Source organism: Equus asinus, chromosome 25, assembly GCF_041296235.1.
Source record: "Equus asinus isolate D_3611 breed Donkey chromosome 25, EquAss-T2T_v2, whole genome shotgun sequence".
NCBI lineage: Eukaryota > Metazoa > Chordata > Mammalia > Perissodactyla > Equidae > Equus > Equus asinus.
The window spans coordinates 39718325-39739512 of NC_091814.1; the positions used below are offsets into that span (position 1 = coordinate 39718325).

The 21188-nt window shown below is 40.8% G+C and overlaps 1 protein-coding gene across 4 annotated transcripts in view; it reads right to left on the reverse strand.

The window, feature by feature from the left end:
* The window catches only part of RGL1 (ral guanine nucleotide dissociation stimulator like 1), a 239082-nt gene that overhangs the window by 54905 nt on the left and 162989 nt on the right, over nucleotides 1-21188 (reverse strand). For all 4 annotated transcript variants that reach the window (XM_014850298.3, XM_014850296.3, XM_044757665.2 and 1 more), the window contains one exon: nucleotides 6370-6447. In XM_014850298.3, the coding sequence (XP_014705784.1) occupies nucleotides 6370-6447 (78 nt within the window). The remainder of the gene's footprint in view (nucleotides 1-6369; nucleotides 6448-21188) is intronic.

A 21188-nucleotide genomic window follows, 5' to 3' on the forward strand; every position in this document is an offset into this window, starting at 1 on the left:
TTTGATTCAAGATTTCAATGACTTTTAAAACTATAATTTCTATTTGTCTTTATCCAGATGGATGTTTTAAAGACAATACATTGGCTCTTTTATGTAGCATATTATTTCTCCATTTCTTGTTTTACTTTTACTTTTTAAAAATATTCCTTTCACACTATAGCCTTTAATTCTTCTAAATTTGGAGTTTTAAATCTTATTTTTGCTCTGTTCTTTACTCCCTCTTTCTTTTCCCATGTTTCTTACAATCACTCAGATTAATTTCAATTGCCTTCTTAGGGTATTTGAATTTACTGGGATGAATATTGATTGCAAGCTCTCTGGGAAGATTTTTTTTAAGATTTTCCACTGTTAAGTTTCCCAGGCATTAAAAAATCAAAGCCAACTTTCTTTAACTCATCTTCCTCTTCTTTAAAATGTTTCCAATGCCTTGGATTACTACTATTTATATGACTCTTCACCAGGGGCTAAAATCTGGTGTCGCTATTTACAACTTCCGGGAAAAGATTACAAGAATGACATTCATATCATCTGAATGTGTGACGATGAAAGCAGAAAGATTTCAACAATGTAAAGCATTGCTATGGTAAAGAGTTTGAGAAAATAAAACATGGCATTCCAGGAGGAAACTGATGAGAGTCAATTAAAGAAAAGGAAACAGAAGGTACTTCAATATTATAATAGTCATTAAAGGAAAGAAATAAAAATGTGTCATTTATTTATACATAAATAAAATTATGTATAGATAGATAGATATTCTAATCTCAGATCCATTTCAGAGAATGAAGATTCACGGTGTCAGGGCTCCGTATGGTCAATATCCCTTCTTTACATTCTCTTTGCTTCTGAGTTCACTGATTGTAATGAATCTGCACTAGGGAAAGTTTCCTTTTTCCATCTGGCTCAGATTTCATGATTCTAAATAGACAGCATTTTATCATGTAAAAACATCTGCAGGACGGAGGAAAAGAGCCCAGGTAGAATGAAGAATTTCGAAACAGTGGCAAGTTTAGGGAGTGGAGAAATAAACACGGCACGCCTTACTACATACTTACTACATACTTAGTACAGTCTTGTGCTAACGTCAGAAATCACTGTGTGGCAAAGATTCCAACATCTAGAAGCCTTGGAAGTTGAATTCCTTGCAACTGAAGGAATTCTTGTTTTAGCCAGATTAACTATAAAGGTTCTCAATACGGCACAAAGCCTGAACTGGGCACACTGGGGACTGGAATCACAAGTGGGAGTCAAGGCAAAATCTGATACTTTTTGAAATTCATGAAGAACACTAGTCGTTGTGGTCCAAGACACCAGAAACCAATCTTTCATGCTGTCTGTTTCATCGGTATTTCCACATTTTCCTTCTTTGAAGTCCTCTTATCCTCTGACAGGTTGATTAGATCCATATTTAGAAATACAGGAAAGACTACTCTTGGGACTTGGGAGCCTGCATGAAATGTAAGCTTTGCTCTATGCTCTACATCAAAAACTGAAAAACCAAACAATAGTTGAGCATTTTTCTGTTCGTGGTCAAACCCAACAGGGATTCCCCACCCCCACCCCACCCCAGGTCTGCAAAACTGAATGCATCTGCCTTAAAACAGGATGTTTACTTCTTAGAATATCACTGAATTCCTGCCGTCTGTTTCCCACCTGAAATCACAAGAAGACAGATTCGCAGCAAAGGAAAACAGTGGGCATTTTGCCACTCTCCGCCTCATCCCACAATACAATGCTTGAGCTCATCTCTTTATTTATGATCACAGTGAGCGGTTGTGATGTCACGATTAATAACAAGCAAGTCAAATAAGCTGTCTATGTTTTCTTCCTATTTTATCAAAACTGGTTACAGAGCCTTTCCAACAGAGAAAAGCAGTCAAGGGAACCTCTCAAAAATTCAATATAATATTTGGACCACATTTCTGCTTCTGATATTCATGTTCATTTTTAAAAAGATGAAGAAAAATCCAAATAAATTTTATCCTAGACATCATTAAACTTGAAAGGACCTCCGAGAGCATAGACTCCAAACACTCATTTTTCAGGTACAGAAACTGAACCTGAGAGAGGTCAAGTGACTTGGTCATATGGCTGGTAACGAATCTGAGTTCTCCAGACTGCTTATCTGGGTCCTTTACCTTCCATGAGGCTGGCTCCTGGGCCACCTCAGTATTTGATTCACCTAATTATAAGAAAGGACATGAATAAATAAATTTCCAAATAAGCATAGTCCTATTTTTACATATATTTAGATATTCATAAATAAAGACAGTTTTCACTTGAGAGCTACAACCTCATCACTCGATGTTTCTTACCTTGGCACTATTGACATTTAGAGTCTTTGCTGGGGGGGAAGGGAGATTGTCTTGTGAACTGTAGAACGTTTCACAGCAATCCTGGCCTCTACCCACTAGATGCCAACAGCGCCCCTCCACCAAGTTGAGACAACCAAAATTTCTCCAAATATGCCAAATGTCCTCTGGGGGCAAAATCGCCCCATTGGGAACTGCCACATAGCCGTATCTCCTACACATCCATCAGCCATCAGGATGCCTTCGATCACTGCTACCTCACATGCCAGAACTCGGGGATGATCGAGAAACGTTCAATGTGTTACGTATGAAATGGAGAAGGTGCTTCTCTGATTTCCTCTCAGAAAGACAGAGCAGTGATCCTATGTGGTCACAGAAATGATCAACAGAAAGATAACTTAAGAAAAAGCAAAAAATGGTAAAATGAGAGGCTGGCCCGGTGGCGCAGCAGTTAAGTTCCCACGTTTTGCTTCGACGGAACGTTCAGATCCCGGGTGCAAACATGGCACCTATTGGCAAGCCATGCTGTGGTAGGCGTCCCATATATAAAGTAGAGGAAGATGGGCACAGATGTTAGCTCAGGGCCAGTCTTCCTCAGCAAAAGGAGGAGGATTGGCAGCAGATGTTAGCTCAGGGCAATTCTTCCTCAAAAAAAAAAAAAAACGGTAAAGTGAGATAAGAAATAATAAAAGGAGAAGCAGGGGAAAAAAAACAGTAAGAAAGAAAGACAGAAGAAAGGGAAATGGAAGGAAGGAAGAGGTCAGCAGAGAGAAGGGATTTCAGCATTCCAGAATTTGTAGGACAGAGCGACCCATTATAAGATAAGGCGGCATATTTTCATCAGGCATAATTTTTTTAAAAGGCAACTCAGTCTGAGCAAAAGGGTCAAGAACTTTCTACCAATTCATTGTGAGGCTTTGGGAAAGGACCATTGTTCCCAGATGATGGACCCCTCAGGGGAGTTCTCTGTGAAGCTCTTTGTTAAAGCCTCATATGCTTAAAACTGCAAAGCCCTTTAAAAAAGCTTATCCTGGAGTTTCACCCACGCTACTGTTTCTGGTGTACAATGAATGTGAATGAAGTTTTATAATAGGTCTTTAAAATAATGAGCATGACTCGTCACATCCAGGGTACAAATCAATTTTCTTTAACTGCTACTTCCCAGAAACCTATTTAATCTCAAAACACCTCCTGGGAAACAGAAAAGCTCTGGATATTTTTCAGACTGTTACTCTCCTTGGAGAGTTCCGGGGGCTGGTTGAACAGTAGCTCTAGATTTCGCTCAACTGCAAAACATGTGGATAACAACATGCTTATTTCTGAATCTGGTCGAGGTTCCATCTGACAAGCTGGCCACTCAATTCTGACAGCATGTCTTCTTTTCTATATGCTTAAAAATACTCAATCTAAAGAGGTTCTTTTTTAAAAATTATTTCACTAAGTTTTCCTGGATAAACAAAATTAACAATAACAACAAGAAAACCCCTCTAATCCTACAATTCTCAGACTTTCAAGTACACAGGAATCACTTGATGATCTTGTTAAAAGCGCAGATTCTAATCGAGGTCTAGGGTGGGGCCTGAGACTGCAATTCCAGCGAGCTCCCTGGCGATGCTGATGCTGCTGGTCCATGGATCATACTTTAAGGAAGAAAGCGGTAAGTCGAATCCACTCCCCCAAATCAGCTGTCTGATTATACTGTTTCCCTCCCGCAAAGACTTTTTAGGCCACTGCTTACCTGGGGAAGTCCAGATTCTCTCGTGAGAAATGAAATCCCTTCATGACAGCTCCAGCTCCACCAACTCCCTTCCCCCAACACGGACACTGTGAAGCAGCCACTGCACTGCCGTGCTGTTCCCCGAAGTGTCACGCATGCTGCATTCCCCTAATTTGGTCCCACTTTTCCCTCTACTTGGATGGCTCTACTGCTAAAATCTTCACCCTCCTTCAAGGCCTATGTCACTTCCTCCAAGAAGTTTCCCCAAGCCCTCTGGGGACAGACCATCGCATCTTGCACTTGGCATTCCAATATCTACTGGTGTGTCTGGTTTTCTGGGAAGTAACGGCCCATCCAATAAAACTATAAGACTATCTGGAGCCTAACTTGGAAGTTAAAAAGATACTCAGTTTTCTAACCGTCACACCCCTGGCCCCTGAAGGAAAGAGTCCATCAGCCAACCCTCCGACAGGCTAAAAATTCCGCAGGATTATCCCTCCAGACTTTTGGCCCCAAAATGAATATTTACCACAAGTGGTTTGAAGCACCTTGGCATACATCCCATCCACTCAAGAGCATCACTGCACACAGTGATGCACCCTTGCATCATGGATTTTTCTTCAGCGTCTTCTGGATCATTCTCATCAGCATAAACTGCCTCCCATTTTTAAAAACAAATACATACACACAATGAAAAAACCTCCCTTGCCCCCAGATCATCCTCCATCTCATGTCTCCATTCTCCTTCACAGCAAAACTCCTCCAAAGTGTCGCTGAACTCTCCGTCTCCACTTCCTCGCCTTCCGTCCTCTCTTGACCCACACCTCCATCCACCAAAACTGCGCTTGTTAAAGATACCAAAGACAGAACCGTTGCAAAAGCAGCAGTCACTTCCCAGACTCCTCTCACTTACGTATGGGCAGCATCAGACATAGCTGGTCACTCCCCCCAAAATGCCTTCTTCACTTGGCTTCTGGAAACAACTTCTTTCTTCTCCTTCCCCCCCAGCTGCTCTCTTCCAATCTTCTCTGCTGGGCCCTCTACTTTCCTAACTCTAATACTGGAAGGAACCAAGGCTCAGTCTTTGGAGCTCTCTCTTCTCTATCTACCTTTCATCCCCAGGAGGTCGCATCCAGACCCACAGCTTTAAATACCATGTATAAACTAAAGATGTCCAAATTGATACCTCCAGTCCAGACTTCTCCCTCAAATCTAGACTCATCCAATTACCTCAAAATTAACATGTCTAGGATGAAATTATTGACACAGGCTCCCCACCAAATCTGCTCCTCCCTACCTGTCTTTCTTATCTCATAAAGCTGAGGTTCTATTCTATCAGTTGCTCACATCACAACCTTTGGAGGCATCCTTGCCTCCTCTTTTTCTCTCATATGTCCCATCCACTCCATCAGCACATCATGACAGCAACACCTTCAAAATCTGTGCAGAAGCTGTTACTACTATAAGTTACTACTACTTGTTACTAATACCACTATTCTACTGCTACGACTCAAGCCCATGCTACCACCACCCCTTGCCCAGACCCTTGTAAGGGTCCTAACTGGGCTCCTTGCTGCCACTCCTGCCCCCATCCCCACTGTCATGGTCCATTTTCCACACAGATCCAGAGCAAGCCTGATAAAATATAAATCAGGCCATAGCACTGTTCTTCACAAAACCTTCTAAGTGCTTCTAAGTGCTCATAGCACTGTTCTTCCTCAGAATAAAATACAAGCACCTTCCCTAGGCCTCTGAGGCCCCATGTGATGATCTGGGCCCCCCGCTACCTCCCAGATCTCATCCTCTAGCACTTGCCACTTCACTCACTCTTCTCCAGCCTCATTTGCCTCCCTACCTTTTCTCACTGTTCTTGCCTCAAAGCCTTTTCCACATTTTCCCTCCCTGGACGTTCACAAGGCCTAGCAGGCACCACATTCAGGCCTTTGCTCCAGCGTCACCAGAGCAGAAAGCCCATTCCTGGCACCCTACGTGAATCAGACTTTCCATCTGATCTAGCCCCTTGTCCTACCGCATTCTTCTTTTTTGTGTGGATTCTTTGTCTCTCTCTGCTAAAATACAAACTTCATAAGAGCTGGGACTTATTTATTTTGTCCATAGCTGTTCCCCTAGCACAGGGCCTAGCAGACAGTAGGTGCTCAATACATTTTTACTGGATGAATAAATGAATATCGTTACACAGGGAGAAAATAATTCTATGATTTTATGCATTATGGAAAAAACCATGGCACCATTCCAAAGAAATAAAAAACTTTACTAAATAACATTCTCTTGAGGTAATAGGTCTTGACTGAGAGCTTGGAACGCCGAGAAAGGCATACTCACTTCCTGATCACCGTCTTGGATTCGGATGAACTTTGCCGTCCATCTTCTTCACAGTTTGGGCTTGTCAGGTTTCCATACCTTTACAGACAAAAATAAACAAACAAAAAACCCGGTCAATGGCGTTGGAAAGCAACTCTGTTCCACTTCAACCATTATGCTTTTCAGGCATAATCAAGGAAAGAAATATTTATGAAATAGCATCAAAAAATGACACTGTTCTGTTAACATTTACTTAATGGGTACATGTATATTTTAAATAGAAGTGATTTAACAATGAATCGCGCTACTGAAAACGTTTAATATTTAATATTTCTTTGAATTTTTTTTAGGTGAAATTAGGCCCTTCCTCTTAGTGGGAGAATCAGGTATGTTACAGGATGCAAAGGCGGCAGATTCCTCGTGAGCTCTTGAGCACACAACCCTCCTCTCTGGCCCCGCTGCTGTACCTGCTGAAGGGAGACGGGACTCTGCCTGCATGGCTTCCCCACCTGTGTCACACGTGAACACAAAATGACGACTCCACCCTGTGTTTATGAGTCTGGTCTCCTTGAGGATAAGTCCTATTGGAGAGGGTCATGGAAACAACTGTGGACCCTCAAGTAATGGCTGACATAGAGACAAGGACTGAAGAACAGAATTCTTACGTCTCAGCAGCCAGGAGAGGAGCTGTGCGTACAGTGAGGCCAGGCTGATCTAGACTTTCCCAGCAACGGGGGAAGGGAGACACAGGAGTACGATTTTTTGGAAAGCAAGAGGTGCTTAAATTTAAAAATTTGTCTCATTTCAAACTCAAAATTTACTAAATAATTGATCAATCCCTAATTACACTGTTAGTTGTTCTTTCAACTCCATATGTAAGCAAGCCTATTTTATACAGATATATCATGTTTTGTTTGGTTCGGAATGTACATTTAGTAAACTCACTCTAAATTCTAAAGGAGAAATCTTTATATTAACTTATAGCACCTAGACTACATCTGTAGTTTCTCCTCCCATCCGTGAAGAATTCAGAGTCCCCGGAGTTTCACAAGCTGGTAGTCCATCCCAAAGTTTTGATAACAGAAAGTCTATAATTGGTGGCTTTACATTTTTAAAGAGCACACTTTGTCTTCTACTAATGGGATTAAAGGCCCAACTACCCTTATGGTTCCTTGTTCCTAGGATTTACAAATTCTTTTAAAAATAAAAACCCACCATCTGGTTTGACCGAACGCCAGTCCATCTGGTCTCCCCATCACCCTACACCGGGAGGTTCCAGTTTGCGCCCTTAGGCACTAGCCCCCCTCCCATCCACCTGCTCCTGTCTGGAGCTCATCAGCCTTATGGACTTCTTGGCCTCCCGAAGATATTTTCCACTGGCCTCCACCCTCCCTATTTCTCTTCATTCTGTTCTGCACCTGCTATTTAGAGGACTTCCAGGACTACTCTTTGCTTTTCCTGAGATAAGAATTCATTCAGATTAAGATTTACTCAGTCCCATGTGAGCAAGGAAGGGATGGGAAATAAGATTCCTAGTAAATAAACAGAGTGGGATTTTTTGGCTCTCTCCTTGGCCACCACCAGAGCGAACCATGTCCTCATGTTCTCTCAGAATAGGCTTTGTGGTTTACTTGACTAGGAAAGATCACAGTGGGTGCAGTGAAAAGTGGGGCTCTGGGAGAGCCACTCCACCTTCCACGGATCTGACTAGAGTGATCCATAAACTCTGCTCCTGCCAGCCCTCGATGATTAAATATGACACTTTGTTTTTGTCACATTCTGTGTAACTTCATTAATTCTCTCTCTGGTTATCCTAGAAATACCGCATCTTTTATCTTCCAACTGGAAGCCATGAGAGAGAGGGAAAAAAAGGGAGAAAACTTTACAAGGGAAAGATACACATTTTACTGCTCCCGATGTTTTCCTTTTCAGAGATGTCTGTACTAAAAATTACCTGATCTTCCTATTTCTGTCTTTACTTTAGCTTCTCATGCTCTGCTTTCTTTCTCTATATTTTTCAGACTCAGCTGAGATGCTGGTTGGGATGACACAAACACCTATCACAGTTCCTCTCCCAGAATGTGAAGCCACAGGTGCTGTCAGATGGTGTCAAAAAGGACTAACCAATTTACACTGGTAAACAAAGTTCTCTCTCATTAATTAACCTGGTGCCATCTGCTCAGAACATGTGCTCAGAAGACCACATGTCTATTTCTCCCTGCCACCAGAGCATCTACAGCTTCATTATCAGGACCAGAATGATTGGTTGATAATAATTTGGAGGCCAGTGAGAACCATCAATAACAAGGCATGTGCGACAGTGCACATGGTCCAGGTGCTCAGGCTCAAATCCACCAGGAAATCCTTTTGGCTCTGCCTTTATAACATATCCTGACTCCAAACACTTCTCATCACTTCCACCCTGCCTCAAACTACCACTATCTTTGGCCTAGATCAATGCAACAGCCACCTAACTAGTCTCCCGGCTTCTGCCAGCAACCACAGCAATCCTGTTCAACGTAAATCAGATCATCATGTCACTGCTTGGCTCAAAACCCTCCCATGGCTCCCACCTTACTCTGAGAAAAGGCCAAAGTCTGACCTGTCTCACAAGGCCCTAAATGACCTGTCCCTGATCTCTGACCATGTCTCCTAGACTCACTCACTCTCCCTCAGCCTCAATGGCCTCTTTGCTGCTCTACGCACATGCTAGGCATCCTCCTGCCTCAGAATCTTTGCACTCGCTGCTGCTTCTTCCCACGCTTATGCCAAAGGCAAGGGTGCACTCCCTCAGCTCCTGCAGGCCTTTGCTCAAATGTCACTTTATCAGTGAGGCCTTCCCTGACCACCCTACGTAAAACCAACTCTACCACCACCGCTTTATTTTCCTCCGCAGATTTTAACACCTTCTAATATACTATGTTATTAATTTAGTTATTGTGTTAATTGTTCATGAAAACATAAACTCCATGAGAGCGGGATTTTTGTCTCTTTGCCTCACTCTTTAGAACTTAAAAACAGTGCCTGGCACCCAACAGGCATGTTGACGGCTATTTGTTGGGAGCAAATGAGTGGTCTAGTGGGTTTCCCTAAGCAGACATGAAAATGGACTTCCCAACTATTAGGTTCAGATTTCTCTCTGCAAAGGCGCCATCCGGCTTTTTGCTTATATAAATGTCTTAACCTGTCTGTGCCTTCATTTCTAAAGGTCTAGGAGCATAAAAAAGCTTTAGGATAGCTGTGATCCTTCCAAAAATCTAAAAATAAAATGCAAAAGAAAATAAGTTTTAAGATCTTAAAGCTGAGATCCTGAAGGTTTAAGTAGTATAAAAAGACAAAAAATGCAAATACAGTTTTACAAAGGAGACTCTTAGAAGCGAGATAAAATTAAACAGCCTGTAACCCTCTGGAACTTAACGGACTGGGGAGGGTGCTTATTTCCCCCTGCACTTTTCTTATCATTAAGGAGAATTAACGCCTCACAGGAAAGAAACTAGACCAGCATTGGAATCAAGAGCTCTTTAATGTTCAAGCTAGGTCATCTGAGAGTTAGTTTTACAAGATTAAGAGTGTTCCTTTGATGTTTCCTGGACCCTCTCACAGCTTCCCATCAAAAACCAAAGTCAAGTTCAATTCATTCACTCCAGGGGAGTAAATAAAGGCTGTGTGTGTGTGTTTAATTAATGGCAGTAGAATAACTATGGACAAACCTGTCAACAATGTCACCTCCAATTTCTGCAAAGCTTCCCTAGGACTTCAGATCAAAGCTCCAACCACTTAAGAAGGCTTAACAATGAGAACCTGCCCTTCTTTAAATGGTAACTCATAAAACTTAAATTAAAATACAAGTTGTCAGAATGACTTTTGACATGGTTTTCTCTGTATCACAAGGCAAAAGAAAGATTTACAAATGTCTCCTGAAGGACAGCCTTAAACAATTATTTGCTGTAGCCTAAAAATTACTAGAAAAAGAGCCCAACATAATATTCAACACGTTGCTGATATTTAAATGAGAAACAGTTACTTCTAGAAGGGATGGACGCACTGGAGCCTATTGGGGGAGAAGAAATGTTTAATAGGTGTTTGAAGGGAGGACCAGGAGTATTTGTCATTCACAGAAGTCCTAAGATACAGGTGTCCCCAAGGACAGTCTTTCTGATGGGGGAGGCTTTCTAACCTTTGCTCCCTAACACAACAGCCTCAGTCCCACCAGACCAGGATGCGGGTAATCCTGAAGAACTTTTCAGGCTCCACTTGATTATGGCAGGTGATCCAATAATAATATCAGTTAATAGTTACTGAGAGCTCACTAAACACCAGGCACTGTGCTAAGTACATTATATGGATTGTTTCATTTAATTCTCACAATAATCCTACACAGCAGTATTATTATTATTCCCATTTAACGGATGAGAAAATGAGGCCCAGAGAGCTTAAGCAATTTGCCCTCAAAGGCACAACTAATAAGTGGAGCAGGGATTCAAACCTTGACAGTCAGACTTGAGAGCCCGGCCTGTGAGTCTTACCCTACCACACAAACTACAGTTGTCTTATTTATGGTATGTCTCCCCGCCACCAGATTATAAATTCTTTGAGGTTAGAAACCTTGAGTTTTCCATCCATTCATGCAGTCATTCATTCTTTCACTCATTTAGTCCTCATTCAATGAGTATTTACCAAGACCTATATTCAGATACTAGTCTTGGCACTGAGGATGCAGCAATGAATAAACCAGAGCCCCTGTCTTCATGGAGTGTACCCTGTAGTTGGGGGGGAGACAGACAATAAACTAATAATCAGTTAATATATACTAAGTCAGAGAGTGAAAAGTGCAGTGGAGAAAAATAAAGCAGGTAAGGGTGATCAGACATGATGGGAGAGTCTGAGATGGCTACTTCATATGAGGTATTTAGGGAAAGCCCAAGGTGAATGTAACAATGAAGCAAAATCCTCCAGAAGGTGAGGGGTGGGCTGTATAGATCTCCAAGCAGAAGGGAGAGCCGGTGCAAAGGCCTTGGAGCAGTGGTAGGATGGTGGGCTTCAGAAGCATCAAGAAAACCAGTGAGGAAGGAGCAGAAAAGAGTAAGTGAGGAAACAGAAAGAGATGAGGGATGGAGGTGAGAGGGACAAATCATGAGAGGTGGCAGGCCATGACAAGGACTTTGGTTTTACTCTTTATCTTGCTTACTCTTCTATCTCCTGAGCCTGGAATAGAGCCTGCTCTTAGCAGATGCTCAATAAACATTTGCTAAATGAATTAATTAATACCCTCTACTACCAGGAATAAAAGAAAAGCTGGGGAGGGAAGAGAAGGGAAGAAGCTACTTATTTTTGGGGATGATGAAAGAACAAAGAGGAGGAAGTCAAGGAAAGAGAGACCTCACATGAAGCTGCTGACTCAAGGACCTCCGAGAGTCTTTGCTTTTCTAATAAACCCCAGCCTATGAACATCTGAGGCATTTTTCTTTAACTGACCCACAAGAACAAAGGTCAGGTATGAGAAAAATGTTCAGAAGCTGACCTTGACTCAGGAGAATGACACGGGTGAAATAGCCTGCAGATGTCTGGAACACCAAGTGAAGCTTTGATTAAGACTGTGGACTGTATCCTACTCATCAGCAAGAGGGCTGTTTTTAATCACTCTGAATAATATCCGCCATGGCAGGCACCTCGCCACCCAAGTGTGACCCAAGACCTGGGTCATGGCTACTAAGCCTACCTTGGAAAGGTCCTGCTACCACTGTGGAGTTAGTTACTTAAGGAGAAGACAAAAGTCAAAGACAACAGGCAAAAACTCCTTGTTCTCTTGTAAGAAAGGAAGGGGCCAGCAAAGCTGCGTAGAGAACCTAGCAGTGTGCTTTCCGTTCATAAGGTCTGGTTCTCTAGGAAGAGTTTTCCCATGTTTAGAAAAGGTTAAAGACCTGCCATGCTCCCCTCTAGGCCTTTGCTGTGAAGGCCCCTCCACCTTCCTTGCCCTTCAATTCTCATAGCAGTCCCTGAGAGTTAAGGCAACATTAACAGCAAGAAGTGCCTAGTATTTCTGTTCTGCTTGAGCGTTGAAAAATGCTATAAAGTTTTCCTTGAGAATAATACCTTCACCCCCAGCCCAACCCACAACTGTCTGAAGAGGAGACCAAGAAAAGGACGGAGATCTTACGATGAGTATTCATCCAGAGAAAGAAAACAAAAAGTGTCTCTGGCTATAACTTGTTTCGCATCTAAATTCAAAGTTATTTCTAAGTATGATGGCTTTCACACCCTTGCTGTAAGGTTTCTTCTATTTTCCTTGTCCAAGTCCTTGTCATTCATTTCTCTTCTCTGGCCCATTCTCTGCCACCAGAGCTTGGTGGCTTAGTATCTCCTCCTTCCACTTCTATTTCATAACAATTCTGAACAATCAACTGCAAACACATCTTGTTAGCATGCTACGACAGTGGGACAACAGAGGAACAGGGTTAGGACAGCGGGTAAGGAGCACTCCGACAACCACGGAGTCTGTTAATAAGCTGAGATCTGTCTTAGGTTTAACATGGATTAATACATTATTAACAAATCACTGCAAGCCTGTAGTCAGTTTTCTCCAACCACAAAAAGTCTCTACGGCAGAGCTCTTCAAGAACCTTATGGAATACGCTACATGAAACCGTACAAAATGAATATGAGGTTAGAGTCACAGTGTCCCATCATTTTTAGGATTATTTTCCTCTCCTAGGCTTACAAAAACTCAATATAGCATCAATTTATCTAAATCACTGCTTACTGGCAACTTCAGTAGAGACCAAAAGGAAAAGAACTGTTTCCCAGGACTCGGAGCCTGATGTCATTCTCAAGGGCTAAGTTCACACACACACACACAAGTAAAGAAAAAAAGAAATGTCCAATAAGAGAAAATTGATAAGTAAAACAAAATTAACTCAAAACCAGCCAGTTTCTTTTCCTTTTAAAGATTCAGAGATACATCTTTTTTAAAACCATTAAATTTACTTAAATGAAATTAATGAACTTGCTTTTCAGAACCATACTTATCTGCCCCATCATACTATAAGCTAGGAGCAGGGCCCTCCTCTCACTCATACGGGCCACCTACGTGACCCCTGCCACCCACACTAGGGAGCCTTTGCCTGGAGGATCACAACAAGAGTCCCTGGATGAACTTAAGGAAATCTGGGAATCCATAAACGGTATGCAAAATTTGGTGATGTGCTTTTTTCCTAGAAAGAGGGCCCATAGTTTTTAGAAGATTCTTAAAGGGGTTTGTGATCAATCCCTCCCACCACCTGATGGAAAATGGTCAAAATCCTTGCTTTAGATTATCAAAGCTGAATTTAAAACTTTCCAGTTACCACCGAGAATATATGCACCTTGCTTTTAAGTTTTTGTCAGATTCATTTTGTGGTTTCCAAACAAAAGAACATTTTTTACAAACCTGCTGGGCAATTTGGTATTCTTTTCTAAAAAAGAAGGATAACTGCATGTCCTGCCTCACTTTGCTAAATGAAACTTAAAAAGAGCTACTTGATAGGAACATTTTTACCTCACTTCCAGAAAGGAAAGCTAGCCTAGCCACGATTGGAGGCGAAGTCTTCAACAGCATCCCTTTACTGTCACTTTAACAGAACCATCACCACCATCCCATAACGCTACAGTTCTGCAGTCACCGCAGATTCCCACAGAGAATTCCCACAGTGCTGCCGGGTGAGAGTCGGGTCCATTCGGCAAAAATAAATAAAGATTTACGAAAGACAACTAATCCAGCAGGGAAGAGAACTTATTTCTATTTTCCCTCATGTGATTATGGTTAGATGTAATTCTCAAGCAGCACCAAATTAAACTTTTCTGGTTAACCCAAAGCAATGGTGTAGTTACAGGGAGAAAAGATAACAATGTTTGTCATGTTGATGCTAAGCCATGTCCTTTGTTCTGGCCATGCTGCCCAGAGCTGAGTGTGTGAACCAGGGCTGAACAGGGCATGATGCCCTGGACAGAATAAAGACAAAGGTGAATGAATACCTGACCTTCGGTTTCCTGGAGCGGATCATAAGCACTAGATCTTTGGAGTAAATTTCCCTGATAAGAATGCCTTGTTTCTTATCAAATTATGAACAATGTCTCTAATAGATCAAATATTTTATTGATGTTGTATTAGTTTTCTATTGCTGCCACAACAAATTACCACAAACTTAGTGGCTTAAACAACATAAACTTACTATTTTACAGCTGTGTAGCTCAGATCCAATACAAGTCTCACTGGGCTAAAACCAAGGTGTCAGTGGGACTGTGTTCCCTTCTAGAGGCTCTAGGAGATAATCTGTTGAGTTGTCTTTTCCAGTTTCTAGAGGCTGCCTACACTTCTTGGCTCATGGCCCCCTTCCTCCATCTTCAAAGCCAGCAAACATAGCATCTCTCTGATCCTGTTTCCGTCCTCACATCTTCTTCTCTGATTCTAGCTTCTACCTCCACCGTTCACTTTTAAGGACCCTTTGACTGCATTGGGCCCACACAGATGATCCAAGATAATCTTATTTTCAGGTCAAACTAATTAGTAACTTAATTCCATCTGCAACCTTAATTCTCCTTTACCAGCAACTCAACATATTCATAGGTTCCAGGGATTAAGATTGGACATCTCTGGGGGGCAGGGGGCGCATTATTCTGCCTGCCACAGATGGGTATGTAAATTATTACAAATGTTGTATCTTCAATAGTTTTGTGAACTAAACTGTTTTTATTCACCTGATAAAGCATGAACTAGCAAGAGCATGGGACCTTTCATAAAGGACATGCCCTATAAAAGTTTTCAATGCTCTTTCTAACGTTAGAAGCATTTCAATACCCAAAGATTCTCATAGCCCTTGTTATAATCCCCTTTTCTCTTCTATCAGCAAATAGTTTCATCTTCTTAATAGTCACAGGAAATAAAATCTGAGTCCAATTTATCTTTCAACAATCTGCCTTTTTTTTTTTAACCCGTAACATATATACCATCCAAGGGTTTCCTTGCCTGTGGGGTCATCAACACTCAAACTTCGAGAAAATCTATTTAAACTCATCTGCTAGAGAAAAATCTTAAGAAATGGCCTTCAATGCCTAAGAAATTCTCACTCTAGTCAGGATATCCAGTATGCCTGTATTTTAAGCTAGAAAATGAAACAAAGCAGTGTTAGGACTTCCTGAAAGCTTTTCCACTATATGAATGGGATGAGCATCCTAGAGCCAACTGACCAATAAATCTCAACTTTTTCAAGCACGGTGGGACAAAACTCTCAATAGGTGGACCACTCCATTTGTTTCCATTTGATTTTTGGTGAAGTTGGGAAGGGGAGTTACTAAAATAAAAAGAATAGTATGGCATTATTTTGAAAAACTTTCCAAATAAGTGATAAAAATTAGACATAAATAACCTGAGAAGAAACAAAGCATACGAAAAATCATATTATGATTTTAATAGGAACATTTACTATGTGTTGCTACTATAAGAGACCAGTCACCAATGGAAGATGCTGTGAGGCCCTTTAAGTAGGTTAGATTTCAGCATCCGCTCCCTAGAGCGCTCTCTGCTCACGACACCCTCTCCCTGGACCTGGAAGAATGGAGGGAGGGTATTAGAAACCTTGCCTCCTACTAAAAGAAAAGGATGTGAAGGAACCTCCTTTACTGAATGCCAGCACGAACCTAGGAATATTTGGCAAGTGCCTAGTCTAACTCCAGAACTAAATAAAAAAAAAAACAATTATTTTTAAGTGAGGTTTAACAAAAAGTAATTTGGAACATATTGTATGCATCTCAAAAATGTTTACCCAGGTTCTCACGCTAAGAAAGCATTTGAGAGCTGAATGGATTTGAAAGGAGGTTTACTATGACCACCTCACAGCTCCCGGGGGAAAAAAGGTTTTTTTTTAAAGTAGACAAACAGGCAAGAAGATGAGAAGATAAGCCACGGACAAGGAAAAAATGTTTGCAAAAGACATATCCGATAAAGAACTGTTATCCAAAATATACAAAAACTCAACATTATGAAAACGAACAACTTGATTAAAAAATGGGCAAAAGAGGACTTCCAGTTTCCAGTCCAGCATGCGAGGAGCTTAGAAGTCACCACTCCATCCTAACAATGAGTAAAAAGCTGAACAAACTGAAAAATCCACCACCCTTCTTAGATCCACCAGAGAAGTGAGGTCAAACGGCAAACTGCTGCCCCTAAATTGGAGAGACAGAGAGAGAAACAGAGAATCACAACCTATCGGAGCAGAAATCTCTATGGGAACCTGTGCCAGGACAGGAAAACCTGAACTGGAATTGATGAAGTGCTGGGGGCTCAGTGTGGACAAGCCTGAGAGATGAAAACTATGGGGGGGGGGGGACCCAGTCACAGACGGGCCTCCACACTTCTGCGAGTTTTACCTCCAGAAGCTTGACCAGGTTTTCACAGTAAATATCGGTGAAAAACTCCTTGTGCTTCCAGCAAGAGGAAGGGGAGAAGAAGCCATTTTGAAACACAGCCGAGCGCTCTGTTCTTAACAACACCTGCCCTCAGGACAAACTACTTAACCAGAGTCTAACCTGCTGGAGTTTTATCAGAGCCTAACCTACCCAGGGGAAGGAAAATACCCAACTCTAGCCTTCTCTAGCCTTTCACATGGGAAAGGGAAATACCCACCTCCAGGCGCCCCTAGCATCCTTTCCCTAAGGGAGGAAAGAAAAGAAAAACACAACTAAGAAGGACTGATGATGTTAACAGCCCAGGGGCACAGTCTCACCACTAATCATAGGACTACAGAACGTTTGCCCTGCTCACCCCAAACATTACAACTACATTACTAAAGGCCAATCTCCTCTTATCTGGTACATCATATCCACCTTTCATCAAAAAATTACAAGGCATGCTGAAGGGCAAAAAACACATTTTGAAGAGACTGACCAAGCAAGCATCAGAAGCAGAGTCAGATATAGCAGGAATGCTAGAATTATCAGACCAGGAGTTTTTAAAAACTGTGATTAATGTGCTAAGGGATTTAATGAAAAAAGCAGACAACATACAAGAACCAATGGATACTATAAGCAGACAGATGGAAATTCTAAGAAAGAATCAAAAAAGAAATGCTAGAGATCAAAAACACTATATCAGAAATGAAGAATGCCTTTTATGGGTTCATTAGTAGACTAGAAATGGCGGAAGAAACGTTCTCTGGGCCTGTGGGTATGAAAATAGATACTTCCAAAACTGAACAACAGGGGAAAAAAAAACAAAAGGCAACAATATCCAGAACAGAATACAAGTACTATACGGGACAACTAGAAAAGGTGTAACATGTGGAATACCAAAAGAAGAAGAGAGAAAGGAACAGAAGCAATATTTGAAGAAATAATGACTGAGAATTTCCCCCAAATTAATGTCAGACACAAAACCAGGAAGCTCAAAAAACACCAAGCAAGGTAAATACCAAAAACACTACAACCAGGCATATCACATTCAAACATTAAAACATCAAAAGTAAAGAAAAAAAATCTTGAAAGAAGCCAGAGCAAAGAAACATCTTACCTACAAAGGAGTAAAGATAGGGATTATATCTGACTTCTCCTCAGAAACTGTGAAAGCAAGGAGAGAGTGAAGTGAAATATTTAAAATGTTAAGAAAAAGAAACACGAACCAAGTGTTCTTTACTCTGCAAAAATAATCTTCCAAAAGTGAAGAGAAATAAACACTCTCAGACAAATACCAACTGAGGGAATTTGCTGCCAGTAGACCTGCCTTGCAAGAAACGTTAAAAGTTGTTCTTCAGAGAGAAGAAAAATGATGTAGGTCAGAAACTCCTATCTACATAAAACTCAGACAATTAGAAATAGACAATCTGAATAGGTCTGTATTTATTAAAGGAATTGAATCAATAATAATAACCTTCCAAAACAGAGATCACCAAGTCTAGATGGGTTCACTGGTGAATTCTACCAAACACTTAAGGAAGAAATTATATCAATTCTCTACAATCTCTTCCAGAAGACAAGATTAAAGGAACTATTTCCTAATTCATTCTATCAGGCTAGCTTTACCCTTACACCAAAACCTTATAAGAAAACTCCAGACCAATTTCTCTTATGAACATAGATACAAAAATCCATCAAAAAAAATTAGCGAATTAAATGCCACAAAGTAAAAAAAGGAATTATACACCATGACCAAGTGGGATTTATTCCAAGTATGCAAAGTTGGTTCAACATGTGAAAATCAATTAATGCAATCCAACACATCAACAGGCTAAGGAAGAAAAATCACATGCTCATACCAACAGATGCAGAAAAGCATATGACAAAATCCAATATTCATTCATAATAAAACTGTCATCAGATTAGGAATAGGGGGAAATTTCCTCAACTTGATAAATAACATCACAAAAACCTACAGCTAATATTCTTAACAGGGAGAAACTCAAAGCTTTTCCACTAAGATCAGGAACAAGGCGAAGATGTCCCCTCTCATCACTGCTTTTAAACTTCGTACTGGAAGTTTTAGCCAACGCAAAAGGATAAGAAAAGGAAATAAAAGGTATACATATTGGGAAGAAAGAAATAAAACCATCTTTGTTTGCAGATGATATCATTGTCTATGTAGAAAATTTGAAAGAATCAACCAAAAACTCTTGGAACTAATAAGTGACTATAGCAAGATAGCAGAATACACACAAAACTCAATTGCTTTCTTATATACCAGCAATGAACAAGTGGGATATGAAATTAAAAACACATTACCCTTTACATTAGCACCCCCCAAAATACTTAAGTATAAATTTAAAAAATTGTACACGATCTATATGATGAAAACTACAAAACTCTGAGGAAAGATATCAAAGAAGAACTAAATAAAGGGAGAGACATTCCATGTTCATGGGTAAGAAGATTCAATACTGTCAAGATTTCAGTTCTTCCCAACTTGATATATAAATTCAATGCAACCACAATCAAAATCCCAACAAGTTGGGGCTGGCCTGGTGGCATAGCAGTTAAGTTCATGCACTCCATTTTGGTGGCCCGAGATCCCAGGTGCAGACCTACATACCACTTGTCAAGCTGTGCTGTGGCAGGCATCCTACATATAAAGTAGAGGAAGATGAGCATGGATGTTAGCTCAGGGCCAATCTTCCTCAGCAAAAAAGAGGAAGATTGGTAGTGGATGTTAGCTCAGAGCTAATCTTCCTCAAAAAAAAAAAAAAAAAAGAGGAAAAAAAATCCCAACAAGCTATTTTGTGAATATTGACAGACTGATTCTGAAGTTTATATGGAGAGGCAACAGACCCAGAATAGCCAACTCAATATCAAAGGAGAACAAAGTCAGAAGACTGAAGCTATCTAACTTCAAGACTTACTATAAAGCTACAGTAATCAAGACCACGTGGTATTGGTGAAAACACAGACAAACAGATCAATGGAACAAAACAGAGAGTCCAGAAATAGACCCAAGTAAATATAGTCCTCTGATCTTTGAGAAAGGAGCTAAAGCAATACAATGGAGCAAAGACAGTCTTTTCAACAAATGATGGGTGAGGGAACAACTGAACATTTGCGTGCAAAAAAATGCACCTAGACACAGACCTTACACCTTTCACAAAAATTAACTCAAAATGGATCACAGACTAAATGTAAAACACAAAACTATAAAACTTCTAGAAGATAATATAGGAGAAAACCTAGATGGTGTGGGGTATGACAATGACCTGTTAGATACAAAAGCACTAATAATCAAAGAAAAAACTGACAAGCTGGATTTCATTAAAATTAAAAACTTCTGCTCTGCAAAAGACAATGTCAAGAGAATGAGAAGACAAGCCACAAACTGGGAGAAAATATTTGCAAAAAACAAATCTGATAAAGGACTGCTATCTAAAATATGCAAAGAGCACTTAAAACTCAACAATAAGAAAACAAACAAACACAATTAAAAAATGGGAAAAAGACCTAAACAGACATCTCACCAAAGAAGATACTCAGATGACAAGTAAGCATATGAAAACGATGTTCATTATCACATGTTATTAGGGAACTGAAAATTAAAATAGAATGAGATACCACTGCACACCTATCAGAAAAGCCAAAATCCAAAACACTGACAATACCAAATGCTGGCAAGGAAGTGGAGCAACAGGAACTTTCGGTCACTTCTAGTGGGAAAACAAAATGGTACAGCCATTTTGGAAGACAGTTTAGCAGTTTCTCACAAAACTAAATATACTCTTCCCATATGATCCAGCATCCTTGACTAAAAGGAAGGAAAACTGCTTTTCCCATGAAGTATCCTAAAACTCTGAAAGGAAAGAGAAGCATGTTTGGCAGTTCTGAGAAAGTCTATGGAAATAAATAAAATGTTTTCAAGCTTTATTTGAGATCGACTCTTGTCTATGCTGTGGAGGAACTGGCTTCATGAGCAAGGGCAGCACCATTCTTGCTGGTTACTGGGGCATCACCTTTTACATATGAAAGTGTTACTGCTCCAGGTGTCCTAAAGCATGGATTTAAGATTACCACCCCTATAGTGGTCAGATGTTTGCATAACTCCTCCCAAGCTTTCTCATTTGCTATGCCCCTATCCTCCAGGAAGAGGCCTCTTTGGGAAGCAGCGGATTCAGGTCACAGGATTTGGCCTGAGCACATCAAATAAATAGGAACACTCCACACATACAAACCCAACAGTGTCCTTCACGGCTCACGACCTATCTAACCACCTAAGGTCACTGGCCAACATCCAGTTTTGTTTGGGTAATATCCTCCCCAAAAAACCTCTCTGATTGTCTCTGTCATAGAACCTTGCTCTTATCTCCCAAGGATTGTATCAATTTTAGTTAAATACATTT